At 40.2% G+C, this 27,016-nt stretch overlaps 2 protein-coding genes across 2 annotated transcripts in view; both read left to right on the forward strand.

Annotated features, from left to right (window-relative positions):
• The window catches only part of LOC105927121 (guanine nucleotide-binding protein G(i) subunit alpha-2), a 66,059-nt gene extending 51,615 nt beyond the window's left edge, over positions 1 to 14,444 (forward strand). The window contains exons 3-10 of the mRNA XM_021317099.2: positions 159 to 201; positions 2,745 to 2,886; positions 4,602 to 4,762; positions 8,358 to 8,486; positions 11,335 to 11,464; positions 11,621 to 11,774; positions 13,557 to 13,773; positions 13,866 to 14,444. Coding sequence (XP_021172774.1) covers positions 159 to 201; positions 2,745 to 2,886; positions 4,602 to 4,762; positions 8,358 to 8,486; positions 11,335 to 11,464; positions 11,621 to 11,774; positions 13,557 to 13,747 — 950 coding nt within the window. The 3' untranslated portion in view covers positions 13,748 to 13,773; positions 13,866 to 14,444. The remainder of the gene's footprint in view (positions 1 to 158; positions 202 to 2,744; positions 2,887 to 4,601; positions 4,763 to 8,357; positions 8,487 to 11,334; positions 11,465 to 11,620; positions 11,775 to 13,556; positions 13,774 to 13,865) is intronic.
• An 8,947-nt stretch (positions 14,445 to 23,391) lies between these two features.
• Positions 23,392 to 26,287, forward strand: LOC105927082 (PAK4-inhibitor inka2). Its single transcript, XM_012863683.3, has 3 exons — positions 23,392 to 23,536; positions 23,627 to 23,663; positions 25,168 to 26,287. The coding sequence occupies exons 2-3, from the start codon at positions 23,661 to 23,663 to the stop codon at positions 26,164 to 26,166; spliced, it is 1,002 nt and encodes a 333-aa protein (XP_012719137.1). The 5' UTR covers positions 23,392 to 23,536; positions 23,627 to 23,660; the 3' UTR covers positions 26,167 to 26,287.
• The last annotated feature ends 729 nt before the right edge of the window (positions 26,288 to 27,016 follow it).

The raw sequence follows: 27,016 nt of genomic DNA on the forward strand, positions 1-27,016 counted from the left end.
AATGTGCCGAAGCCAAAGCTGCGAGGAGGAGGAGGAGGATGGGGGGGGGGTGTAAGACGAGGGTCCAGATGTGAGACAGCCTTGCTGGCTGCCTGTTTACATTTCTCCGCTAACAGGAGCGTATTTTTAACCTCTGCCTGTTTTTGTTCTTTCTGCAGGTGCTGGCGAGTCGGGGAAGAGCACCATTGTGAAGCAGATGAAGTGAGTAACTGCTCATTGTTTTGCCTTTCCTCCCATCGTTAATGGCAGCGTAGTGTTTTGACTCAAATAGCAATTATTCAGCTTTATATAATCTATAGATATTATACAATGTAAAAAAATTAAGGAATTTATTCCATGCAAATGGAAAAAAAAAAAGAACCTGCTTTATGCGGAGACACAATGTGTTATTGTAGGTGGACGGATGCATGCAGCACGTGGCAAGTTATTTGTATTTCTTCTGAAGGAAAATGTGTGCTGCTGTGCTGAAGGTGAAAAAAGGACATCACAATCAAACATCACGGAATAAAGTGTGCTTAATACCGTACGGCTCTAATGTGGCCTGCAAAAGTATTCACAACGTTCCGCTTTTTATCACGTCACTGCCACAATCCATTTCATTGGGATTTTTCTGTGACAGACTCTCTGAAAGTTGTGAATAATTGTTAAGTGGATAGAAAATATTACATCGTTTGCAGTTGTGCAGAAATAAGTTTAACGCTGTGGTGAGCGTATGTATTCTGCCCCCTTTATTTCTGTTACCCCTAAATAAAATCCAGTGCCAGCGTCAGAAATCAAATTACTGAACGTAGTCACCTGTGTGTACTTGAATCCCAGTATGAGCGCACGTGTAAAGTCAAGGCCTCGGAGGTTTGTTGGGGAACATTAGTGAACAAACGCCATCATGAAGACGCGACGAACAAGGCATACAGATCAGAGAGAAAGCTGTGGAGACGTTTAGAGCAGGGCTGGGTTATAAAACAGTGTCCCGAGGTTTGACCGTCACACAGAGAGCTCTGTTCGGTCTGGAAATGGAAAGCGTGTGGCACACCTGGACCATCCGTCTGAACCGACAGGGTGGGCAGGGAGAGCATCAATCGGAGAAGAAGCCGAGAGGCTCGTGGTAACTCTGGAGGAGCTGCAGGGATCGACAGCTGAGACGTACAAAGCTGGTTGACGCACACGCTTAAAGACTAGCCGCTGTGGTTGCAGCAAATGGTGGTTCTGAGTGTCCACTCAGAGGGGCTGAATAGATGTGGATGCTACAGTTTTAGATTTTTGTAGTGAAAAACCTACGGAAAAAAAAAACTTTAAGTTTTGTCTGGTTTTGGTAATTAGGCGCAATTTTTGGTTATTTTATTGCATAAAATACATGGAGGTATGTGGCCGTAACGTGACAAAACGTGGAAAAATGTATCTGGTATCAATGTTTTGTAGCGTGCCGCACATGCATCACTGTTTAACTTCGCCCTGAAATCATCAGAAAGTAAATACGCACTTCAGTACAAAACAGCATGGAGAAAATGATTGAGTCCTTTGTTCAGGACCTGTGGTTCCTTAGTTTTTTACTTTTAATAAAAAAGCTACTTAACAGTTTTTTCTCATTTTTCACAGATTATCCTATTTTAGTAGATTTTAATATAATGTGAAAAGAGGTGTTATCAGTTTGTAGAGAGTTGCTTCGTGTTTCAACTGGTCAGTTAAAAACATCTTTAATATAAATGAAAAATCCTAAACAAAGGGTGTTTTCAGCTATTTTCTTATAAAACTCTTTGGTCCAGTTCGGAAATTGTGGAACATTTAGGCGTCTCAACAAACGCACGCCATGATTTGCGCCTTACTGTTTTTTCCCAGTGCTGGGTGTGGCTACAGATTCCAAACTACTTCCTATTATAGAAACTATACAATAGCCTGTCTGCAGCTGACGTGTCTAAGCATCTTTTATTTGAATTGGCTTGACTTGAATCCTTTAGGGAAGAAAAATGTATTTTACGTTGATTTGTACGTTCAAAGACGTCACGAATAAAGATATGAATAGACAGGAACATTCGCTTGAATGAGTAACATCCCCTCTGTCTTTATTGTAGGAAAATTCCTGACATCTTCAGACACTCGAATTGGTGGTTAAATGCTTCACACATCATTTGTATTGTTTGTCTGAGGATGAAAACACCATGGGCTTTCAGTAATTTTGGCCGGGGGCTCACAGTGTTTCACCGAGAGCTCACTTGAATTTTAATTAGATCCCATTCAGCACAGCACACAGCTACTGAGCATCTTGGCTGTGACACACGGGGGGGGGGGAGATAGTTCTGTTTGGTCACCAGCCGAGCAGCGTCTCATTCAGCCTCGTTCAGCGCCGGCTTTTCCTTTAACTTTCTGAGAACAAAATCTGGGAAAACGAGTAAATGTTTGTGTCCTTTGGTGGATTTCTCTCTGAAATACTTTAACAAGGAGCAAGAAGCTAACGAAGATGATGTAAAACACCATTCAAAATTTCCGGTGCTGTTAAAGTGTATTCCCATTTCAGATTTTTTTCTTTCTTTTTTTTGCCTCAGTTTTATTATCAAAGATAAACAGCGTAATTACGAAAATAAGTTTTAAAATCATAAATTCAGTTGGGGGAGTAAACAAGTACAATCAGGTAGACATAATGTGTATTTACTGTGTTCGGTAAATACTTATAAAGCTTATTTTTTTACTTCTTTCCTTTGGCTCCGTTTTGTTTCCCAGTTTTCATGCTTTGGTTATTTTGTTTTCCCCAGGATTATTCACGAAGATGGCTACTCAGAAGAAGAGTGTAAGCAGTACCGAGCCGTGGTCTACAGCAACACAATCCAGTCCATCATGGCCATCATCAAAGCCATGGGCAACCTCAAGATTGAATACGAGGACAGTTCTAGAACGGTACGGCTTTCTAATCACACAACTGGATTTTCTGAGACTGAAAACCGTCTGAAAATTGTTAGGTTCTAATTTTGGATGTCTTAATAACTTAAAACCCATTAATATCCAACCTGCTGGATGCTTACCTAAAGACTGATGTGCAATGAAGCGCTTTAAATGCAGGGATAAAATCTCCATCAAAACCATATAAATTGTTAGCTTTCACCTTAATGCCCCAGATTTATCCCGTGGGACAGAGGCTGCAGAGCTAATCCAGTTCTCCTAAAGGAGGTGGCATAGTAATCCCTGGAAATGAAGTCAGAACAGACTTTAAAAATGGCCGCCTGCAGAACCGTGTGGTTTCTGTTGGAGGAAACTGCCAACAACCACCTTTCAGCGGGGCACCTCACAGGAAACGTTTATTTTTACACAATCACAGCAATCCATCCCTTCGTTTTTGCCTTAAATTCGGCTGAAACTAGACGTTTATGTATATTATTGTCTATTATTAAATAAATAAAAACTTTTCCTGTGTTATGTTAGGCAGGATTGACAAAGTTATTTAAATTTTTTGTATATGCCAGAATAATTAAGGATATTTTTTTTTATTTTTTTTATTTATTTATATAAATTCATTGTTTTACTTCCTTTTGCACCTGTGTACCTGTATTATAACCTTCATTCTGACTCAGAGTGGAGTGGTGAATTGCATAGTTGAACAAGTTTGCACGTGCACCCGATATAAAAACTCTGGTATGCTTCTAAATTTGTTATTGATCATCAAAAAGAGCAGTTGGTGTCTTTACAAAAACATATTTGCGGTTGCAATGTGCACATTGTGCGGTATGTTAGCCAAGTGGGCCTCCTTTGGGCTGCAGCTGACACTGCTGTGAGGCCCAGATAATGGTTAACCAATACATGGAAGTCTGCCCTCAATTGCAAACAATAAAGGTTTACGTGAGCCACCGATGACCCCGGGTTAAATGAAGGTGGTGCCGTGTTTTCTATTGCTGACCAGAAATCTCCTGCTGCGATTTCTGTTCTGATTTCTGTTTGCATTAATGTTCTGGAAACAGCTTAGTGAGTTTGTGTGGTAAAAAAAAAAAAGTTAACCTTTAAGTTTGCTTTGTGATCATTAAAAGAACAAAGCAGAGGAGTTTTTTTTATGGTTTCAGAAACTTTAAAGGACTAAGGAACTCAGAATGTTTTAGATCATGCTTTACGCCTGTTTCAGGCTAATAGGCGCTAAATTTGTTTCATTTCTTTCTTTTGTGTTAAACAGTTGAAATATTTTGTTTCATAAACAGAAAACAGCTGCTTTTCTTTTATACAACATTTAATACAACTCTTAATATCTAGAATAACTGCAAGTTTGTATATTGGCAAAGTAACATTGTGCTAATCATTCCCCTTATCTGTTCTATGTTGGATAATCAGTCATCCAGGGTTAATAAATGGATCTGTGCTTCATTTATGCATTCTTCTGCATCCATTGTCAACTATGAGGTTTCATAAAGAGAACATTTTGTGCTTAAAAAGGGCTGTTTATTCCAAGACAAACAGGCAAAGCTAAAATCAATCAGCTACTACTGTCTCATCCTTTTAATTATTATGTAAAATGTATTTTCTTTGAATCTTGGGATTGGGAACTTGAGAAAATCGTGAAACGCAATCTATTTCCTTTTATAGCACTGATAGTTTCAAACGTCACTTTGTTGTGTGCATCCTCCCCGCAGGATGATGCCCGCCAGCTGTTTTCACTGTCGGCAGACGCAGAGGAGCAGGGTAGCCTGCCAGAAGACCTGTCCAAGGTCATCCAGCGACTGTGGGCCGACGGCGGCGTCCAGAGCTGCTTCACACGGGCCCGGGAGTATCAGCTCAACGACTCGGCGGCCTAGTGAGTCCCCGAAAGCGAGAATTTTAAGTGCTGCGTCATGTCTCAACTTGGAACGGGTCGATATAATAATATTATTTGTCGTCACCTTCCTAAATAATGGCCTGTCATATTTCTTTTGCCAGGTTTTTCAGAAAACACACAAAATAATCCGGCATTGAGTTATTAAGTTGATATAGGCACAAATATAGTTTTTCGGCTAAAATTACTTGGACCATTATTTTTGGAAGGTGACACAACTTAAATGTCTCTTATTTTTTACTCATAGAATACTGGAAAAGTTATAACATGAAGAACTGCTAAATTTAGTAGCAGTTTCCAAGTAGGCATGCTTATTGCACACTATAACAAGCTGACATTAGCCTGTCTGCAATTAGCTGCTTAGCAGACATGCTGCCGTGGGGAGAAAAACTTCATAAAAATTAGCGGCTATTTTTAAACTGTAACCTTTTCAAAATCTTGATACCGGAAACCAGTCTTTGCTTTGTCTGAACATAATGGTGCAATGTTTTTGCACATGGCTCAGTCTTCTGGGGACTTTAGAATGATAATTGTCGTCTTCCTGTTACCAATCATGCTGGATATCCAGTGAAATTGCAGATTTCACCTTCTGTTCGAGTCATTTTCATATAATTTCTAATAATATATAAATAATCATTGGAAGAAAAAAAAACAGATTCGGGTTACCTACGCTGTCTTGGGGGGAAAAAAATGTCAGGGATGTAAGGAGCTTGATTTTCAGGCACTGCTTGGATGCTGGTCTGAATAATTTAATGCAGTTTATTGCAAAATAAACATGTTTTTGTTATAAAGAGCCGTGTATTTTAAACCATCGCTATCTGTTGCACCAGTTCATTCAGCCACGACCTCCTCTGTGAAAGTTTCAACTCTGTTATCTCAGAGACCCTCCGCTGCTGAGTGCTGTGTTTGTCGACCACACTGCTCGGTCTAACAGCGGAGAGATTGAGGTAAATGTGAGACTCTGTGGGTGGAAAGCAGGAGATGGTTATCTCTGTGACCCTGAGGGATGATCTGATACAGAAGTCTGGAAGAAAACAAATCTTTGTTCGTCCTCCTGCGAGCTGCAGCGTGAAGGAGATGCGCCGATTTGTCTGGAGCGGGCCGTAGCCGGAGAAGTCTCTTCTACACGTCGCGTCTTCAGGAGGCTGTAAAGTGTTTCAGAAATGATTGCTCTGCAGCAAAAGGCAGGATCCGACTCCCCGGGACAGTGATATTGTTCTGTTTGGGTTGGCTCCTATAATCTAAACCTTTCTGCTTCTCGGCCGAAACAGCGGGAGGAGGGGGGGCGATGGACAATACACGGTGTTTCATCAAGGTTTTATGGTGTGCTGAGAGAGTAAGTTTATATAAGGGAGGACTAAATGAGTCTGGCATCGGGCCTTAATCCATGTCTGAGCACTTGATGAGAGCCAGAGAAAGGAAGGGGACGACAAAGTGTGTGAGAGGGAGGCAGGAGGCCTGTGTGCTCGCAACGGACTTAAAGAAGGAAAAATAACGACATATAAAAATTTATGTTTTTGCGGGACCTCAACCTTTTCTGTAGAAATCCTCCTAATTATTATTTTTTTTTACTGGGTTCTTTGTGCGGCGGCATTCTTCAACCTTACACGTTCTGTCACACCGCAGCCGCTTGCTAAATTCAGCTTCTTCTCAGTGGTTTTGTTAGCATGAACAAATCAAGCAGAAGTCTGACGTGTCGGCTAAAAGCAGTCGTGATCGCCCTCTGTGTCTCAGATAAAAGCCACTCCTACATGGCAAGAAGTAGGGAGTAGGAGCTCAAATATTGGCTCATGGTCTGCATTTAGTCCTAATATGTTTCACATTCGTACACGGCAAAAAGGGAACAAAAAGTAAGCAGAATGTTCTTAAAATTAGTGTCCTTGATTTGAGCAGGTACAGAAGATGATCTGCCAATGGAATGAGTATTTTTATCCTAAAATAAGATAATTAGATGTACTGCACTTGAAATAAAATGATGATCATGATGTTTTACATATTTGAAGTGGAAAACAAATCTTATTCCTTTGCCAAATAGTCCTATTTACCTGCTCAAATTAAGGGCAAATATGCTCCTTTCAAGAAAATGTTACTTACTTATAGTTCCTTTTTGCAGTGTAACACTTTATTTATCCTGTAGGGAAATCAAATTTTGTAGTTAGGCCTGTTAAAAGAATAAATGGTGGAACCATTAAGGTGCATTAGGATGGCTTTGCAGTCAACAATATTAACGTGCCAAAGTCACAATGAGCGAATCGGGCTTTGCACGGGCATGATTAGAATAGATCTGTTATAATCTGTAGATCTATTATATTTATTATTTGATTATTAATTTTAGTAGTAGCTTAATACTGCTTTAATATCTCAAAGATTGTTTAAAGCTCTTTTTAAAATATTTGTTTAATAAGTCCAACACTGTTACACGGAGGTATTTTACGTCAAGACTAATCTAAGCGACGCATGACTTCATCCCCGACATATTAGATCAAAGAAGGTTTAACAAGGAAATGCCACAGCTGCCAGCATAATTGATTACTTTGAATACTTTGTTTTTTTTTTATTTTAGGTGAAGCATGGATACTAGGACCTTAGAAGCTAATAACTAATTTTCCACTTTTGTTTTTCTGCTTGTTGTGCCGCTGTAGCAGTCTGGTTAGTTTGTCATCAATTCTGTTGCATTGTTACAACATCCAGACTGGAAAAAGTTTTTTTTTTTTGTTTTTTTTTTTTAAATAATCTTATATGAGTGTTAAATCCTTGAATTCAGTTTGTTATATACACCATGGCTGCAATCTTTTGCACTTCCAAGCAGGTCTCTCTGGTTTTATAATAATAAATAATAATACATTTTATTTGTAATGCACTTTACATTTAAGAAAAATCTCAAAGTGCTACAGGTAAAATCATCATCATAGAAGGGTAAAATCAAAATTTAGAACTAAGCATCGCTTTAAAACACTTATGAATAAAATCAATAGCATAATTCTAAAATGTTAAAAGTCATATGTCCTGCTAAAAAGAAATGTTTTAATCCTTTTTTTAAAAGTCTGAATAGTCTGTGGTTACCTCAGATGATCAGGTACGGCTCAAACTTTATGGCAAACAATGATACTGTTCTGACCATTTCTACTATTCCTACAGTCTGAAGTCTTTTTCATGAGATAACAGAGTGATTTACAAGTAGAACAACGTTTCCTCTGACTGTGTGGAGCATAGAGTTGTTCAGTGTTTCTCTCCCCCACCTGTTTCTGCACACTGCTCGTCAGCTGGCTGAATTCAGTCCGTCTCAAGTCTATGTATCAAAACAGGTTGAAAGTCTTGGTCTAAATACTATAATGAAGTGAAACTGTAGTGTTTCTACTCAAGGTCATTGTGCAGTGAAAATTTAATCAGTCCGGATGTCTAATGTGGAAACATATCACCTAAAAACAACAAACAAACAAACAAACAAACAAAAAAAAAGAGTTTTTTTTCCACATAAGTCTAGTAAAACAGGTCTTCAGATGGGTTCTCGCTGAGATGAGCCAAGAGTGTTCCACAAGTGGTACAGATGTGCGTCAAATCGTGTTTTTCTCCTCAGCTACCTGAACGATCTGGAGAGGATAGGCAAGTCAGACTACATCCCCACACAGCAAGACGTTCTGCGGACCCGTGTCAAGACCACAGGCATCGTGGAAACACATTTCACCTTCAAGAACCTGCATTTCAAGTGAGAGTCCTTTCTATTTGTAAAGCTCGAGCCTTTTTGTTTGTAAAGCTGCTAAACCGAGGGGAAGCTCATTTCACTTTTCTAAAAGATAAAACGTCCGTAGGCTGCATATATTGTTGGAGGGTTCAGGGTTTTAAAGAATTGTAGACACGGAACAGGGGTACACTGAACACATTTTTATTTAAATTGTCCATATGACCTGTGAATATGTAAATGTTTGGTTTAGGAAGGCCTAAATCAGACTTTTATTAAACTTTTATTTAAAAGTAAAAGAGTGATCAGTTCTGTAAAATTAGTAGGGTGGCGTGTCTTTCCAGCAGGAACTATCTGATGATTTGTTTCTTCCTGAAAACCACCAAAAGTTGACTTTTCTGCTCCTGTTAAACTTCAAATTTCTCCTTCTGTTTTTAACAGCACACACTATTTCCTGTCATTAGAAAGTCTCAATGGGGGGAAAAAATGTCTCTCCCTCATTTATTTCAGCCTGAACCCAACTGATTCGTCTCATCTCCTCCATTAGTGTCATTCAAACAGAATGGATGCAGTTAGTTTTAGCGAATTTTAGCGATAAGATTGGTTTTCTTTGTTATACCACTCCGATTTATTGACTGTATGGTTACAGCTGGAGGGTTTAAAGAGAAAATGTGTCATCTAATTTTCAGATTTCTGCTGCGATTCTTAGAAGTGCCTTTTATATTTGCAGAAGGGTTTCATTGTTGCGTTTTATGGAAAAGCTTTTTGCGAAAGCCTGCAAAAGAATGTTATACTTTTAATCTGATGTAGGCGGACAGGCCACAGTAGAAAGGGAACCGGTGTAGTTTAGCATATTTATAAAGCTTGACACGGTGTGTACAGTGCCCTGTATAATGAGGATTTCTGTAGTGATGCACAGTAATATTAATTTAACAATTTGTGAAACGTTAACCAAATGTACTCAGCTACATTTAAATTGATTTTTTTTACTGATTCAATAAGATGTGTGAAGATAATTGCATTTTATTGCTGAGGAAAACATTAGGACACTCTACTTTACTGGTGGGTCTCGAGTCAGTCCACAGCATCTCAGTGCGATCAGGATCTGGGCTTTGACTAGACCAAGGGTGTTCCAGTTCTTATTTTTCACCCAGTCCTTGGTAGATTTACTGCTGTTCTTTTTTTTTTTTTTTTTTTTTTCTCTGTGGCAAATCATCTCTTGTTTTCTTCAACCACCCACTGATGCAGGGTAGGATTCGTAGAGGTGAGCTTGCTAGGTCCTGCTGCAGCAAAGCATCCCCAAACCGTGACTCTTCCACCTCCGTGTTTCACCGCTTCCTGGAACCCTGTAGTTGGTTTTGAAGATGAGACGTTATTTGTCTTATATTAAAGATAAGCATACGTGCCTTGGCGGTATTCTACATTTGTAGCTTTTTTATTGTCTTATTGCTGATGGGAGGAACATTCTCCTCTCCACCACCCATGCTGTAGAGTCAAGGGGACAGGCCTCTGCTGAATAAGCTTGCCTACCCTGTTGTCTACGCTGGCGTGGCCTTCCGGGGGAAGTCATTCATCTCCTTGGTGGTGGTGTTGTTGTTGTTGATGCCCAGATGGTTTCCCTCAGAGACACAGCCCACAACAGCCGTGTCGTCGGAGAACTTCTGCAGGTGACAACTGGCAGTGTTGTGTCTGAAGTCCCAGGTGCAGAGGGAGCATGGTTCCCCGAGGCGCCCCTGGCTCGCAGACAGCCACTCCCACACCGTGGTCTGTCCTGGAGGTAGTCGGCGGTCCATGCAGCGAGAGAACTGTCCACTTCCACGTCCTGCAGCTTCCCCCTCCGCAGTGACGGCGGAAGCTGGATCAGCTTTCCTGGTCCAAATATATGTTTAAAGAAAGTTTTTCCAGCAGTCCTGGCATTCTTCTACAATCTCTGCGGCAAACCTCAGTCCGGCCTTCAGGTTTTCCTTGGAGAACAAAGGTTTCCTCCTCACAAACCTCCTCTAAGAAAATACAACTTGTACAGTTGCATTGGCATCCACTTTCATGTCAAGAGTACCAGGAGCCTGCTGTAGGTTCTGGGAGTTTTTTTTAGCCTTCTTCTGGTGCTCTACTCTGCTTAAAAGAACACGTTAAAATGGGAGGTTGTCCAAATTAATTACTCGCATGAAAAGGCTTTTTTTATTTAAATCATGTTTTATATAAGTTTAAAAAAGATGTTATGTTAACTTTTTATCTTCATATTAATTTTTTCCCATGTTGTCTTGGTTGCTGTTATGTATTTGTCATAAAAACACACAGGTTAGGGTGTTCTCCTTTGTTGACATGACTGTACGAGATGAAATTGATCGGCCAAACTTGCTACGTGTGTCACTGTTGCCGTCGGCTCTTCTTAGTCAGCCTCTGAAAGGTCTGCGAGAAACCAACGCGATCCTCTAATGAGTAAGATTTAGCAAAGCGAAAACTGAGGTGTCAAAGTTGTGTCCCTGAGGTTTTCATTCGATAGCCAAATGCAGCTTTCAGACGTCAGGCGCGCTGCTAATAAGAACCCTCTTTTTGCCTAACTTTACTCCATCTCCATGAATTAATTATCTCTGGGTTTTGGGGAAAAGAAAAAAAAAGGACCGGCAGCCGTCGAGCCTCCACCTGTCTCAGGTCCTCTTGTTACCACAGCAACCGTACTGTAGGGAAATAAAATGGGGAATGATGCACGTATACCAGACTCCGTCCTCAGGAGACGACGAGACGGAGACCTTGAAGCCGCTTGGACGTTCTGTCAGTTTGAAAGAGTGCTTGTTTCGCTTTCAGTCCCGTCTGCTGCCTCGTAAAAAAAAAGTAAAGGCGGCTCATTCACGCGGCGTCTGCGTCTCTCTTACAGGATGTTTGATGTCGGTGGCCAGCGGTCGGAGAGGAAGAAGTGGATCCACTGCTTTGAGGGCGTGACGGCCATCATCTTCTGCGTCGCCCTGAGCGCCTACGACCTGGTGCTGGCAGAAGATGAGGAGATGGTGAGTTTGGGAGACGACGAAGCGATCTCTCCCACAGCCTCGTCCTGAGGGAGTTTTCATGGGGAGGGCAGCTACGGGGCTTCAATTAACTCATTTCCTTTGTCTGTCCTGCTGGTCGCCTCTAATCACCTGATAATTTTCGCTTGTCGCACCCAGAACCGGATGCACGAGAGCATGAAGCTGTTCGACTCCATCTGCAACAACAAGTGGTTCACGGAGACGTCCATCATCCTGTTCCTCAACAAGATGGACCTGTTTGAGAAGAAGATTGAGCACAGCCCCCTGAGCATCTGCTTCCCCGAGTACACTGGTACTGTATGAAGGCCAAGTGGTCTCCACAGCTCGTACCGATTGTCCAAAGTCTGCTTCAGAAAGTGAACACGCGTTCTGACTCTCTTCAGATCAGTTGGGTTAACTGTGTACGTAGCCCCTTAATTTATACAGCCGTAAATCTTCAGCTTGGCTCCTCCAAGAATAATCTGCTTCTTTGCATCTCATCATTCTTCGTGGATTTAAATAATTAGCTGGAGCTGTTCTTGGTGTTCTTATATTAGCATGTCTGGGCGATCTCATGCAAAGTTTAGTCTCTCTTTTTGTGCCCGTCTCACATTCTCGTTGTCCTGCGTGCAACGAGTTCCGAGTCAGATGTCTGGATTCAGTCATAAAACATGTTTTTAAATTTTGTTATACCTATATGGTGATCATTTCACCTTGTTTATTTAATTTAAATTGACTAGAGCGTGGCTTGTTCTTATCCCCCCATTTCATCACAATGAGACAGACTTTCAGCGTTTTTATTTACATCTTATGTTGTAGGCCATACTTAGGACATCTTTTAATAACTAAAAAGCGTGCCGTGCATTTAGATTCAGTCTTCGCGTTAATATTTTGCACAATCGGCTTTCGCTGCAGCCACAGCCGCAGGTCATTGTGGGGTTATCTCAGCGTTGCACATCTAGAGACTGAAATGGGATTCCTGTGTGGAATATTTTTCTGGACTTTGACTAGGCCGTTTTAAATAAAACCATGGTGTTTTGTGGTGATGGGTTCAGGGCGACGTGCAGTGCTGGTTTTCCACCAAACAAAGCATTTTGTATGGGGTTCAAAAAGTTACATTTTGGTTGTGTCTGACCGAAGCCCCTTTCTCTACATGTTTGCGGTGTCCCCTTTATGGCATGTGGCAAACTGCAAACAGGACTCGTTTTGGCCTTCCTTCAACAGCCTCTTCTTGTCACTCTTTCATAACGGCCAGTTTGTAGAGATCACAACTCATATTGTCCTGTCAGTTTCTCCAGTCCGAGCTGTGGGTCCCTGCTGCTCCTCTAGAGTTGCCATGGGCTTCTTGGCTGCATCCCTGGCTAATTCTCTCCTCACTCAGCCTGTCGGTTTTGGGTCGATGGCCCTATGAGATGTTCAAAGTTTAGGCTATTGTTTTGTACCCTAACCCTGCTTTAAACTTCTCCACAACGTTCACGCTGACCTGTCTGCTGTGCTCCTCTGTCTTCATGAGGCTGTTTCGTCACTGATCTGTAACAAACCTCTGAGGCCTTCAGAGAAAAAACTGGATCCCCACTGAGCATATTTTGGATTCTGTCCTGAATTAGAGTTCAGAAGATGATTGCTTTTTAATGCATTTATTTAGGGGTAACACAGTAAAGGGCTGTGAATACAGTTCCAACCCACAATTGAAAACCGTGTAAAAAAATATATATACATACATATACAATACATATACATTTTGTTGCTTTGTCAATTAAATGCCAATTAAATACATTCGAGTTATAATCTGGAAAGGTTTCAAGACACATGGATACTTTTGCAGTGCTCTATATTTTTTGTGGAATCTAAAAAAGCATTTGTGTCTCTGTATTTTTGTATAAACATTTAGTAATTTTCTGTCATGTTTGTTGTTAAAATTAGGCTAGTCTCTGGTTTGAATGGATAAGTACTTCATAAGAACCTTTAACAGCAGTTAGAGCAAATGTTGGGGGGGGGGGGGGATCATTCCCTGGGAAACCAGTTTATTTGTACGTGAACTAACCTTTTTTAGCATGTTTTCCTTTAACTTAAAGTTGAACTTTGTGTCCAACAGGCCTCAACAATTACAAGGAGGCTGCGGCTTACATCCAGAGCAAATTTGAGGACCTCAACAAGAAGAAGGACACCAAGGAGATCTACACCCACTTCACCTGCGCTACCGACACCGAGAATGTGCAGTTTGTGTTCGACGCGGTCACTGACGTCATCATCAAGAACAACCTGAAGGACTGCGGCCTCTTCTAAAAACGCCGATCCGAGGAAGATTCAAGGTGAGTTCTGAATTGTTCTTCAGAAGAGATTTGATTAGGATCTTTGTTTTTTTTAATGTGACTAATTTGTTTTATCTTTTTTGTTGTTTTAGATTACTTGAACAGTTCGGATGACCATGACGGGGGGTTTATACACATACCACGAATAACTGCACTGCCCAACCATGATTTCTGCTTCAATCTGCTTTTAAAAAATAAAAAATAAAGACACCTAAGAAACAGAAAACCCAACCAGCCTTCCAGATTCTCCAACGATCGCCGATCCAGTCGCTGGTTTTCGTCAACTTTTTGGGCTTTAACCACAAAAATCTACATCTATTATTCTATTTTTTTTCAATTGCTAAAGGAGGGAAAGGATACTTTTTTTATACATATATATATAAATGCCTAAATTTAACTTTTAGATCCTGATGTGCAAATTATGAAACTTTTAATCATGTGAAACTTATATTTTGAGACTCTGCATAAGCATGGACATGAAATGAGATTCACAAAAGATAAAAAAAGTGCTTTTTAAAAAAAAATTATGTTTACATTGGTTCATCATTCATAGCTAAACCGTATATTATTCTGCATGACTCCACAGGACCAATAATAGCTCTGTATTCTGCACAAATTATTCTAACATTCCTACAAAATGATTAAAAAAAAAAAATAAAGATTTTTTTTTTTAGAAAAAGAAAAAAAATGGTTTCACCTGCAGGGGAAAATTATGTCAAAATGCTAACATGTATTTAAAGTTTGTGTGTTCCTAACATGCTATCACTTTTTATACTACCACGTATTTCTGTCTATTGCAGTATGTTTTGTGCCTTTACTTCTGTTTACAGCCAGTTTCTTAGATATGCTTTCATTACTGTTTGTCCTACTTTGCTCCTAAATTTCTTTTCTTCCATTTTTTCCCCCTTCAGTCTATGATCTATGAATATATAGTGATTATTAAAGAGAGATGGAAATCTAATTCAGAAAAAAATAAAAAAGGTTAGTGTTTTTGGTTTAAAAAAATATGTTGAAATGATTTGAAAGTTCTTTATGATTTAATTTAAATAAAGTAGAAATCACTCTTGCATATTGGTTTCTGTTCTGTTTTTCTTTCATTTATGTTTTCCCACTGCTTTACACTTTTTTTTGTCTTTTTACAGGAGCATCTTAATGTGGAATATCACTGACATTTTTATATTAACTTCTTAAAAGTTACTTGAAAAAAGGTGATTTATTTCAAATATTTTGTTGTTTTAATGATATGTATGACTTTCAGCCAATGAAAACCCTAAATTCAGTTTCTCAGAAAGCTAAACAAAACAATGATTTTTTTTTTTTTATGCCGAAACATTCTTTTGGGACCCACATAATCACAGGAAGAGTACTGGCAGTTTTTCAGCAGACCTTCACTGAAAACATGCAGAAAGGGGGTAAGAAACAAAAACTCATCTCTAAAGAACATGGCAGTTCATATAATGGTGAATACAGGGTATTCAGGAAAGTTTGGTGGAAGGAAAAGGTGTGGTAAAAAAGGGTGCACAAGCAACTGACCGTAATGACCACCATAGGTGGGTAAAGTAGCCAGAAATTTTACTCAAGAGTAGCGCTATTTCAACATATACTATTTAAGTCAAAGTAAAAAGTACCCAACCAGGAAATTACTCAAGAGTAAAAAAAGTATTTGGTGAGAAGACTCCTCACGTACTGAGTAAATATTTATAACAACTGATTTAATATTTAAAAATTATGTTGTTAGGCAAAAATATTAAATTATGTACAGATTCTGGTATTTTAATGACAAAAAAATTAAATAACAACTACAAAATAACAAATTTACGCAGAAGAAACACTTTTCCAAACAATGTTTTTCAACATAGAACTTATGAAACCAAGCAGGTATTGTACATGCAGTAATTTAGGACATTGCAAAGTACTTCCAGTAATAATATCTACTGTTAACTGTATGGTTACTTAGCCTGTAAATGGCTCGATGAGGTCAGCAGATAAAAAATACCATTGAAACAACAAAGCTTGTGTACAAACAAGAAGTCTCACCCTAATATAAACTGTAGACATATGTCTCTGGTGCATTTTTGGTTGAAACAAGCTTGTTCTTTATTCAGTGAAGTTACTCACATTGGATAGAGTAGCCAGATGTTTTACTTAAGTAAGAGTAGCAATACCTTATAATATTTACTCAAGGAAAAGTAAGAAGTACAGTACAGTAAAAGTTTCTTTTTGTTCAAAAAGTTACTCAAGTAAATGTAAGTAGTCACTACCCACCGCTGAGTACCACATTCCTTGTGTTATGCCACTCCTGAACAAAACACTACATCAGAACCATCTTAGCAGGAAAAGCATTACGACGTTGCTTAATGGTTTTTAGATTACAATTTAAATTTTAGTTGGATACCAAGTCTCAAAAGTCTGAAGGGAGAGGCAAAGAAGCTAAGTTGGTTGAGGTCTGGTATGAAGTTTTTACAGTCGGTGCTGATTTATGGAGGAATGTCTTCTGCTGCTGTTGGTTTACTGTTTCCTCAAGTTGAAAGTCAGCGCAGTAGTTTACCTCAAGATCTTACAGCACTTTACGCTTATCTTCCAACAAGCTTCATGGAGATGTTGATTTCATTTTCCAGCTTGGCAGCTGCCCACACTGCCAGGACCAGAACCTACTTTAATGACCGTGGTATCAGTGTGTTGGATTTCACAGCACACCGTCTTGACCTCTAACCCAATGGGGAATCTGTGGAGTATTTGTCAAGAATGAGCTGACAGAAAGATGGATGAGTCTTCTCCTTACTCTGCTTTGCACAATCAGTTGTATTAACATAAGTGTCCAACCAAAACTGCAATATCTGTTCCAAACCATGCCCATTCCCCTACTACAATCACTTTTTAAAGCTCTCAACAGATATGTGAGTCAGTTTATATGGAAATGTGAAGACCCCGGATATCAATGGAGAAGTTAACAACGGGATTACAGATTACACAATTTAAAAAAAATACTTCCTAGAAGCTGGAATGACATTTATTTCATCCATTTTTTAGGGGAAAATACGCCCTCCTGGGCACAAATATCACCACATCTCCTGAATGAAATATATAGCGACTTTATTTTATAAACAACTTGTGCGAACACCAGGATTAAAGTCTGATTAAAGTCTGGTAGCAGGTGCACTAATGTCTTGACTTGAACATGGGACTTTAACTTGGAACAATATACATGTATACCTGTGACCCTAAATAATAAGACTGAACATACAGTCAAGGAGTTCAGCGTTTAGAGGAGAGCCCCAGCGGAGGTCTCTTCAGGCGCACGGTGGTTCGATCAGGGGCTGTGAACACATTTTTGAGACAATAGTTTTTATTCAGTGTGTGTGAAATGAGAGAAAGTCTCGCTAAATCTGCAGATCTGATGTAGGGTACTAAATACAACGTGCCCTTCTGCGTACAAAAACCTGAAGTGTCCTTTTCCTTTTTGTTCCCTTCAGGCGCGGTTTATGGTTTGTAAAAGGTAAAATTATAATTGGCGTTTTGACCCACTCCGTTCGTGGTGGCCGTTAATACTAATGTCGTCGCTCTTCAGTTTAACTTTTCCCTGCACTTCCTTGGAGAAAACCTTGTCTCTCCTCGCCCTTGGCCAATCAGCGAACACCAGGCTGCTCACGTCGCAACTCGGCCCTAGTCCACCCTCATCGGCCCTACTCCTGAGCACGTTCAGAAAAAAAGCCGATGAGGAATTCTAGATTCAATTAAATTCAATTTAAACCAATTCATGAAACATGTCATCTCAAGGCACTTTACAAAGTCAAATTCAATCAGTTTATACAGAGTGGGTCAGATTATACAGATTGGTCAAAAAATGTCCTATATAGGGAAACCAAGTTGATTGTATCACAGGGAGAGTCGTCTGCATTGTACATGGCTTTGCAGCAATCCCTCATACCGAGCAAGCATGAAGCGACAGTGGAAAGGAAAACCTCCAGCAGAACCGGGCTCAGTATAAACGGTCATCTGCCTCGATCAACTGGGGGTTAGAGAAGACAGAGCAGAGACACAACAAGAGAGACAAACAAGCACAGAAACAATAGATGTATTGTTAATCTTTTGCCTTATATTATGCTGACTTGTCTACATTTGTATGTTCAATTCGACACAAATGAAACAAACAAAACGAAGAATAAGATGACAAAACACCAGAGCTGACAATGCAGATGAGCTCTAAGCCACGCTCTACTGATGCAGTTATTCATGCCAGAGGAGTTTGAACCAGGTTTTGAAATGCACAGCACCTGGACATACATCCCCTCTTTCTTTTTGTCATGAAACGACTCGCCGAGCACTGCCAGAACAAGGGCGTCTCTGTCCATCTGTGAGAATCATTTAAAGACCCATCTCTTCAGAGAGCCTCTCTTAGTGGGCTATTTACCCTGTAAGATACTTTTCGCTCTTCAGTCTATACCTGCAGTTTGTTTCTGCACTGTGAGAGCCTGACTAGTGGTCTTCCTTCTAAGTGGCCTATTGTTAGCTTTGGTATTAATTGCACTGTTATATCCTCGGTTGTAAGTTGTTTTTGGATAAAAGCGTCTGCCAAATGCATAAACATACTTTTTAAGTGGGGTTATATTTCAGGTTAAAATATGATTTTCTTTATTGGCCTATATAAAATGTAAACTGAATCTGAGGTTTTCATCAGCAGTAAGCCATAATCATAAATATCGAAAATGAACACTTGAAGCACATCATGATTAATCTATATACAAGTCTCACCTATAGGTTTGAATTACTGAGTAAATCAAACTTTCGGATTATATTAAAATTTATTGAGCCATTTCTGTATCTGTTTTTTTTTTTTCCCCTTTTTTCCCACTGATCTGCACTGAGCAGTCTTGTCCTCGGTTGTTACAGAGGCACATAAGCTGCTTTGATGCTTGATGCAAATTTGTACGGTTGTGGCTAAAGCTATTGCGTCATAATTTTAAATTATGAAAATAAAATGAGAAGTTGGAGGCCTGACAGTTAGGGGATAATGTCTACACTCATATCTTCAGCAACAGAAAAATTGCTGAATTATAACAGATTAAAAAAGCTAAAATATGCAATTATATTGTTATGTCATTTATCATAATTGTTTGATTTAAGCTAATCAATTCTTGCATCAAATTATATGCATACACTTAAACTACTTGTTTCTGAGGTGTGTGTTTTATTTATTTACTTATTTAAGTGTTCAAAGTATATTGATCAAATTTAGTTTGAGTGCCAAAGTTTTCCATTGAAAAGAGAAATTTCTCCGTTTTATGAAACCAGCCCACACTATTTTCACAGACTAATACCGCCACCTGGTGGACATTCAATGCATAAGTATTTTATTAAAAACAGGTGAACGTATCTGTTCGTGTTCATGTCTTCAGTAATTGCCCAGACACAGAAATCATTCTGAAATTAATATGGAGGAAGCACAATAACAGTTTTAAACTCCCCCTTTTTCCTTATTCTTCCCTATAAATCAAAGTTCATATCATAGAGAGAAAGTTAAAAAACTAAGAGCCTCAGATTAAAACAAAGCCAACTGTGACGTGCCTGAACCTGTCGTATTGCAAGGCAAGCAGCAGCAGCAGTTGTAAGGCATGCTATGGGAAGAAAACTACTAAATAATTAAGCTGAAGAATCAAACCTTCCTCAGACTGGTTCTACCTGTTGTCCACTCTCAAGTCTGATTAAAACAAATTGATGTTAACCACACATGAAGACTGGAACCTGTTTTTGAATGTATTGCATCTGATTTAAGAGTTTCTAAGAGAGATTAAAGTGGAAGAAACATGTAGGTTGTCTGATGGACTCGGTTGGGATTTATCGATTAAATGGTTGCGTTTTTTTATTATTACTTTTTTAAAAGATGTTGTCTATGCAACATCATTGGAGAGTTAATACATTTTTAGTAAGACGGTTTAAAAGGCGAAACTCATAATTTCGTTAACTCAGAGTGATGTGTTCCAAGCACTTGTTACTGTTTTAATTATTATAGATCACATTAATGAAAACCTGAAATTCTGTTTACAATATTAACATCACATTAGACCAATAAAAAGGTGTTTTCATACAGAAATGTTGGACCTGCAGCAAAGTACCATATGTCTACAGTATATACTGTATGCACAATAGTGAGTCATGGCTTCTTTTGCATACATTTTTTGGTATTTAGATATTTAAATATCTGTAAAATGAAAGAAAAGTGGAATCAAATTCCTTGCTTGTAAAGCTGATAATAAAGCTGATTTTACTAATAGTAAATTCAAGAGTTGCGGCCACATTTCCTGGATGCTTCTGTTTGTGGGGTCTCTTGAAGCTTTGACTCCAGCTGCAGTCCACACGTTGTGAATCTTTCCAAATTCTTGAATGCCATTTGTTTTGCATTATCTTGAGGCTGTGGTTATTGCTGCTGCCTCTGCACCTTTTTCAATGATAGTTTTCTTCCTTCCACTTAATCTTCCACTAAAATGCTACTCTGTGAACATCCAGATTCTTTAGCTATATCATTTTGTAACTCACCCTTCAGTTCAATCCAATTTTATTTATATAGTGCCAATTCATGAAAGATATCATCTCAAGACACTTTCCAAAGTCAAATTCAATCAGATTATACAGATTGGTCAAAATATATTTCCTATCTAAGGGAACCCAGTTGATTGCATCAAGTCTTGACAAGCAGCATTCACTCCTCCTGGAGAAGCATAGAGCTACAGGGAGAGTCGTCTGCATTGTCCATGGCTTTGCAGCGATCCCTACTGAGCAAGCATTAGGCGACAGTGGAATGAAAAACTCCCCATTTACGGGAAGGAAAAACCTCCAGCAGAACCAGACTTAGTATGAACGGCCATCTGCCTCGACCGACTGGGGGTTAGAGAAGACAGAGCAGAGACACAGAAAGCACAGAAGCACACATTGATCCAGTGATCTGTTCTACATTAGATGGTAGTAGCGGGTGATCTGTCTTCCCTGAATGATGTCACAGCTAACAGAACGTCTGACCAGGTGTACCTACTATGAAGAAAAAAAGAGAGAGAACAAAAAGTTAAAAGCTGACAATGCAAAATGGAGAACATTAGGATAACTCAACAGAGTGAGAAAGATAGACCCTGATGTCCTCCAGTAGCCTAAGCCTACAGCAGCATGAGCCTCCCTAACTATAAGCTTTGTTAAAAAGGAAATAATGAAATACCATTTTGATGTTAAGCTCCAAAAAGAATAACTGAAATATGCCACTTTGCGTATTTAATCTTTGTATATGTAGGAGTTTCACTTTTTGAGTTGAATTACTGAAAGATTACTTTTTGATATTTATAAACCGTGAAGCGAAAGGGATCTGTTTTTTCGCCAGGGGGCGCTGCAGATCCATGTCTGAACTGTTGCGCATGAAAGCTGAATCCATCAGTGTAACATTTCACTGTTTGTGTGCCCAGACGTGAAAGGGGGGATGTTCTTGAAAAGTTCAAGAATATGTTACGTTTTCTTGAATGCTGCGGTTTGGTAGATGTGTGTCTGTGGGAATAAACTGGAGCCTTTTTAGAAGAAAGGGTTTTAAAAAAATCTTCTGCCTTGTCTTTGAGACAGTAGTACTCTCCTTAAATCCAGACCTGGGCTACAGGCAACTGTGTTTGACCTTTTAAAATCACATCTCTGGGTCTAAAAAACAAAACAGAACAACCCCAGGCAGGACAAAACATCAAGAAAAGATGTAAAAGCTGCTTGAGTTATTGACACCTGAGCTCCCAGCCTGGCTTGATGATCCTGCAACATTTGTGACAATAATGTCAACAGAACACAGACCACCTGTATGATGTTAGACAAGAGAACAAAGAGCTCGTCTCAGACCTTTACTGGTCTGGATTTGGTCAAGCACCACTTGTAAAATATTAAAACCCATTAAGGCTTTACGAAAGCAAGGGTGAAGATGTAGATAATTGAATTAATCGCTGGTCCATTAGAGCCGGCTCTTGTGCAAGTCCTTGATTCATATGCTGTTTGTCCACCTAGAGAGGGTGGAGTAGGGCCTTTTGACAGAACCAGAATGGAACCAGTCCCCTCTACAGATCGCAGATAGGATTGTACACACTGTGTTCTCTTGGATGTCTATTTTACTCTATTTTGTTTTTTTTTTAATGTAACAACATTGTTTTCCATGTAAATTCTCCTGTTTAAAGAAATGAATGATGGGGCCGGCATTGCAAACAGTTGTACTCCATGTCTGTGTTGCCGGTTTACATTGGACGACCTGGTCAAGACGTGTTTTACATGATAATGCTGGTCTCGATGTGAGGAGGAATCTGCACCTGAACAGCGGCCTATCAACCCCGGATTACTCCCAAACAGTGAGGAGTTGAAGCATTCATCCCTACACCGTCAGATTAGCATAGACATCACTCTTCTGAATGCTGTAGATGGAAAGGTGGAGCATCAATAGACGGCCAGGGCGATGGGTTAAATGCTCCTGTATGGTGAACATTTGCATTCATGCATTTTGCATTCACTCGGATGAGTCATTTACTGCAAAACAACAGCAGGAAGCGAGGCTAAACTGGCTAAAGGAATGCGAGGACAACCAGGAATAAAGTGTGAAGTCTTAGATTAAAGCAGACATGGGATACAGAGAGGAAAACAAACTGAGGGGGAAAAAGACAACTGTTTCCAATATGTGTACACAGGCTGCAATTTTTTATTAAATGCAATGAGTTTGCATTTAATGCAGTGATAAATGAAGTATGGAGTTAAGTGTAGGGTTTCATAAAATCTGTTTCCAAAACATGCACCACTTTAAAAAAAAAAACCAGCAAATGTGTGTTTATGAGCATAAAAGTAATCAGATGGCAGTTTGTCTTTATTGAAGAATCCAAGTGAACATCTTTGGAGGAGGAACTTAATTAAAATGTGCTGGTAAAGTAGAAAAACAACAGGCAATGTACCTAGAAGTCTGATCAGTTGTCTCAGGCCCCCCCTTTTTTTTATAAGGGATGGAAGCATGGAAGCTTGCTTTTCAGAGAGGGGGAATTGATCTTGATTAAATACTGAAAACAAACAGAAACACTTAATGTGATTAGCTTTACTTTATGTGGCAAAATCGGTCCACAGTGAGTTTGATTTCACAAAAAAAGCTTGGGTCATAGCGATGATCTAAGTTTTTTTTAAAACCTGTTACGCTATAACGTAATAGGTTTGAGGTTTAATTTGTTCAGCCGAATTTTATTGATTTTATTTCACAAATGAACCCAGTTCCTAACATTTACACAAGGTAAAAATCAACCTGAATTCGTAGCTACCTTTATTGAAATTGCGAATAAATTAAATTGCTTGCCTCCTGTCGACAGCCAAGGGAAACTGATTAGGCGTAATTTTTATTTCTGACCTCAACAAGCAGACAAAGAGTGCAGCTGTTCCAAAGAAGACAAAAGAATAGCGCTTGAGTATAATTTGAGATGTATTTTTACAGCTCCGTGTGGCCACATCGGTGAAGACCAGCGAACCGCAGAGTTCAGGTTTGGAAATTAGTGGCATACGATTCCTGCTTTCTGATTGGCTCGTTCGGACGCGGGTCGTTGCTGATTGGCTGCTGATCAGAGCAGCAGTGAAATATCAACTCCGCGGCTGCTGCCAACCCTCAGCTCAGACGGAACCTCTCAGAGTGGAAACTTGTGTTTTCTCCGCGGCAACACCAGACGAACCGGGACGTTTTTCTCCTTATGGGACGAATCAGACCCACTGAACAAGCAAGGTCACATCGGAGGTAAGTGTTTGTGCTGTAATGAACCTGTAGGGATGTTCTTTTAAAGAGACAGCTCGGTTATTAATCGGGTCCATCATCTGTGTTTTGCAGGAGGTGACTATTTGAGATACGAGAACTAGACAAGATGGTGAGTTTCCTTCTTATTCACTACTATAAGTTTGATAGTAGGCTATTTGGCTTTGTCAACCAGACCTGCTTGAGTTAGAGAGTTATTTAAAACTAGGGAATTAAATAAATCCAGTCTCCCAACATGTGCAGACAACATCTGCAGCCACAGACCTGCAGCAGCAACTGTGGGCAGAGAGTGATGCTCTGATTCCTTCATATCAGGAGTTTGTTTCTGATCTCTAACCCATTTCCTGCAGCCAATAGAGGAAATTTCCAGCTCTGCTGTCACCCAGCGTTGTTTATATCTACAAAATTATTAATTTGCATAGAGAACATTTTGTGATTTGGTCTACCCGCGCTGTTTCCTGTTGTATTTTTCCTGCTGAGGTCATGATTACAAAAAACAACAACAACAAAAAAAATAAAATAACACTGAGTAAAAGTTTAAAAACAAAACGTGAGCTTTTTTTTGCAACAGGATTGGATTTTTTATAGCAGAAATTCACAGAAAGGGCTGCAAAGATTTGGATTTTGGCATATGCTGCGCAGAAAATAAGGTGTGCAGTGAGAGTTTGGGATAGACTGTGATTGCGAAATCAAACCAAAGCAGCAAATATGATCATGTTGAAGCTTACTGATCCTATTAATGTTAGAGAAGAGATTAGAAAATAGCACTGAATTGGCTGTCGGTGTTGTTTTTATTGTGTCCCTTTTAACTGATTTTGTAGAAACGCATGTAAACTCAGCCAGTAGTTTATTAAGTTTAACACTGGAGTCTGAAGAGGCCCTGAAATTTTCTGTCCTACTGGTTTTGGTTGCATATTATTCTTGTTTTTGTCTCATTTTGGTTAAAGCGATGCAAAGCTGTCTTAGAAGCAATGAAAATTTGCAGGTTTAATGTATTTGGCAGAAATCCCCAGTTTTACTCAACTTCTACTCCTAAAGATTCTCAGATTCAAAATCACATGATCCCTTATGTCCTGTTTGAATACGGGAGTAAATCCAGTCTCCCTGGCTGACTCTTGACCAATTAGCTCGGAGCTGGAGAGGAAACTGGAGTATTGTATTCTTGGCATGCTAAACAGGACCCCTGGAGCTAAACGAAGAACCCGCCGCTACTTTCCTTCACTGTGCCGATAAACAGTTGAGGCGTAACCAGAGCTGTCTGGGTTTGAATCCCGTGTGGGTCAATTGAAGGCAGGGCGTTCACCCAAGGTGTTGGTGCGATTGAGCAAATTAACGGACAAACAGACGTGTCTGATCACGATGTGTACTTGTTTAGGAGCTGCGTGCCCTGTTCTTTATGCAGCAGCAGGTCAGCTGGTCTGAGGGATTACAGAAAGAGAAAAGGCATTTAGTCATTGATTGGCGTTCACTTGGACAAGCCCCAGCTTGCCCATAAAGCCCTTTTTGGAAACATTTAGCAGTAAGTAAGGCGTTGAAGAAGTTCGCTGTCCTCTTTCTTTGTAGGTTTTATGCGATAACTTTGTGGACTAATGAACCTTTCTCTATTCTCTCCTCAGTTTTGCTTACGTGACTCCAGTGACTGCCTGCAGGAGCAGATGCACTACATGATGAGGTCACTGCAAGATCTGAAGCAGCTGCGGAAAGCCTGCCCCGAAGTGCGACACCCCCTCGCTCCCCTCAACAGCCAGCTCCCAGCCATGGCGCGTCACTCCGCGGTGGCGAGGGCCTGCCAGCAGCGGGCTCTGCAGCGGGAGCAGCGCGCACGCCTGCGGGTGTCCGAGGCCAGCACGGCCAGCACCTACGACTCGGCCTGCTGCCTCGCCAGCCCCCTGGAGGACGTCGACGAGGACGACGATGACGCCAGCAGCGGGCTTGGACTGAGCTTCAGACGGGACCTGCGCTCTCCCTGTAGCCAGAAGAGTTTGGAGTTTGATTCGGGTTACTCCGAGGCGTCCTGGCAGGACGACGGCGTCGTCCTCAGGAGGACGAGGAACGTGCGCGTTTCGTCCTCCGCCTGCATGCGGATGAACAGGGCGCCGAGCGGACGCATCCGGCCTAAATCCACGTCCGACGCCTGCCTTGAGACCTGGACTTCTTTCGAGGTCAGTGACCCAGAGGACTGGACTAATTCCCTGCTGACCAGAGGGCGCAACCGGCAGCCTCTGGTTCTGGGTGACAATAGCTTCGCAGACCTCATACAGAACTGGATGGACTTGCCGGATTGTCCAGAACCCACAGAACTGAAACTAAACCCTCGACGGAAATTGGGGAGAGGCTTCTTTGGCAACATGAGGAAGAAGCTGTCTGGCCTCTCTAAGACTGTGGAGGACAGAGTGAGGATGAGATCCACGGACCCTTCTCATCTGAACCGAGCGGCCAACGCTCCGAAGCGCCTGTCCTGTCCTGTTGGGCCGTTGCAGCCCAAAGTGCCGTTTTTCCACCAGTCTCACTCGGGCATCAATGAGCTGGGTTCAGACTTCTACCACTTTGCTGCTATGATGAAGTCAGGCAGCCGACAGCCGATAATATGCAAGGACATCGTTGGTTACGTCTGACGGATGTTCGTGTCATTCCATGTGCCGACCGGACAGTCACTTTATTTTTATACGATCGCGTCTCACTTTGCATCATTTCTGTTGTTAAAGTATTTGGAATAAAGATGTTCTCCTGACTCAGGCCTCCAGTATTTGCTCTAATTTATGTCTTATATCACGTAGGGCTGGACGATATAGAAAACAAGCATATATCGATAAAATAGAAATCATATTGATCGATATCGATAGTTATCAACAAATTCAAAACAAATATTTTAAGAGTAGCCCTGCCCATTTTATGCTGTTGCTTAGCGACCTATTCGTAGATACAGAACACACAAACACTGAATTCAAACTCAACCCTTTATTCAACCAACTTCTTACCAAAATTGCAAGTTTTTACAAAAGAAAGCATGCTCTCTGAACTCTTGGTGGGGCTTGGGTCCTGGATCTGCATTTGTGATTGGTTAGGGGAATGTAATGACTGTAGTATTACTCTTCAGGGCTAGAATGCAAAAGGAAGGTAAACTGTTCTTCTATTGAATGTTTTATTGATCTTTCTTTTTTGCTCCCATCGATATACGTCTGTCGATCGATATATATATTGTTGAATTATCGTCCAGCCCTATCTCACAGCATCATTGCAATGATGACGCTTGTTTTTTACTGAAGGTTTGACTGCGGTTGCATCTATTTTCATTAAAAACCACTGGTAATTTATGTTTAATTGCACAGATGACTTTAATACAAGTTTGTTTTATAAATATGAAACAGTACAGGCACATTTATTGAGTACAAAACCTTTAAATTAATGTTTTGTTGCAGTAGCATAATTTCACACATTAAAAATCCAAATATTTAATGTTTAACT

The sequence above is a fragment of the Fundulus heteroclitus genome, chromosome 20 (assembly GCF_011125445.2).
Source record: "Fundulus heteroclitus isolate FHET01 chromosome 20, MU-UCD_Fhet_4.1, whole genome shotgun sequence".
In the NCBI taxonomy this organism is placed as follows: Eukaryota; Metazoa; Chordata; class Actinopteri; order Cyprinodontiformes; family Fundulidae; genus Fundulus; species Fundulus heteroclitus.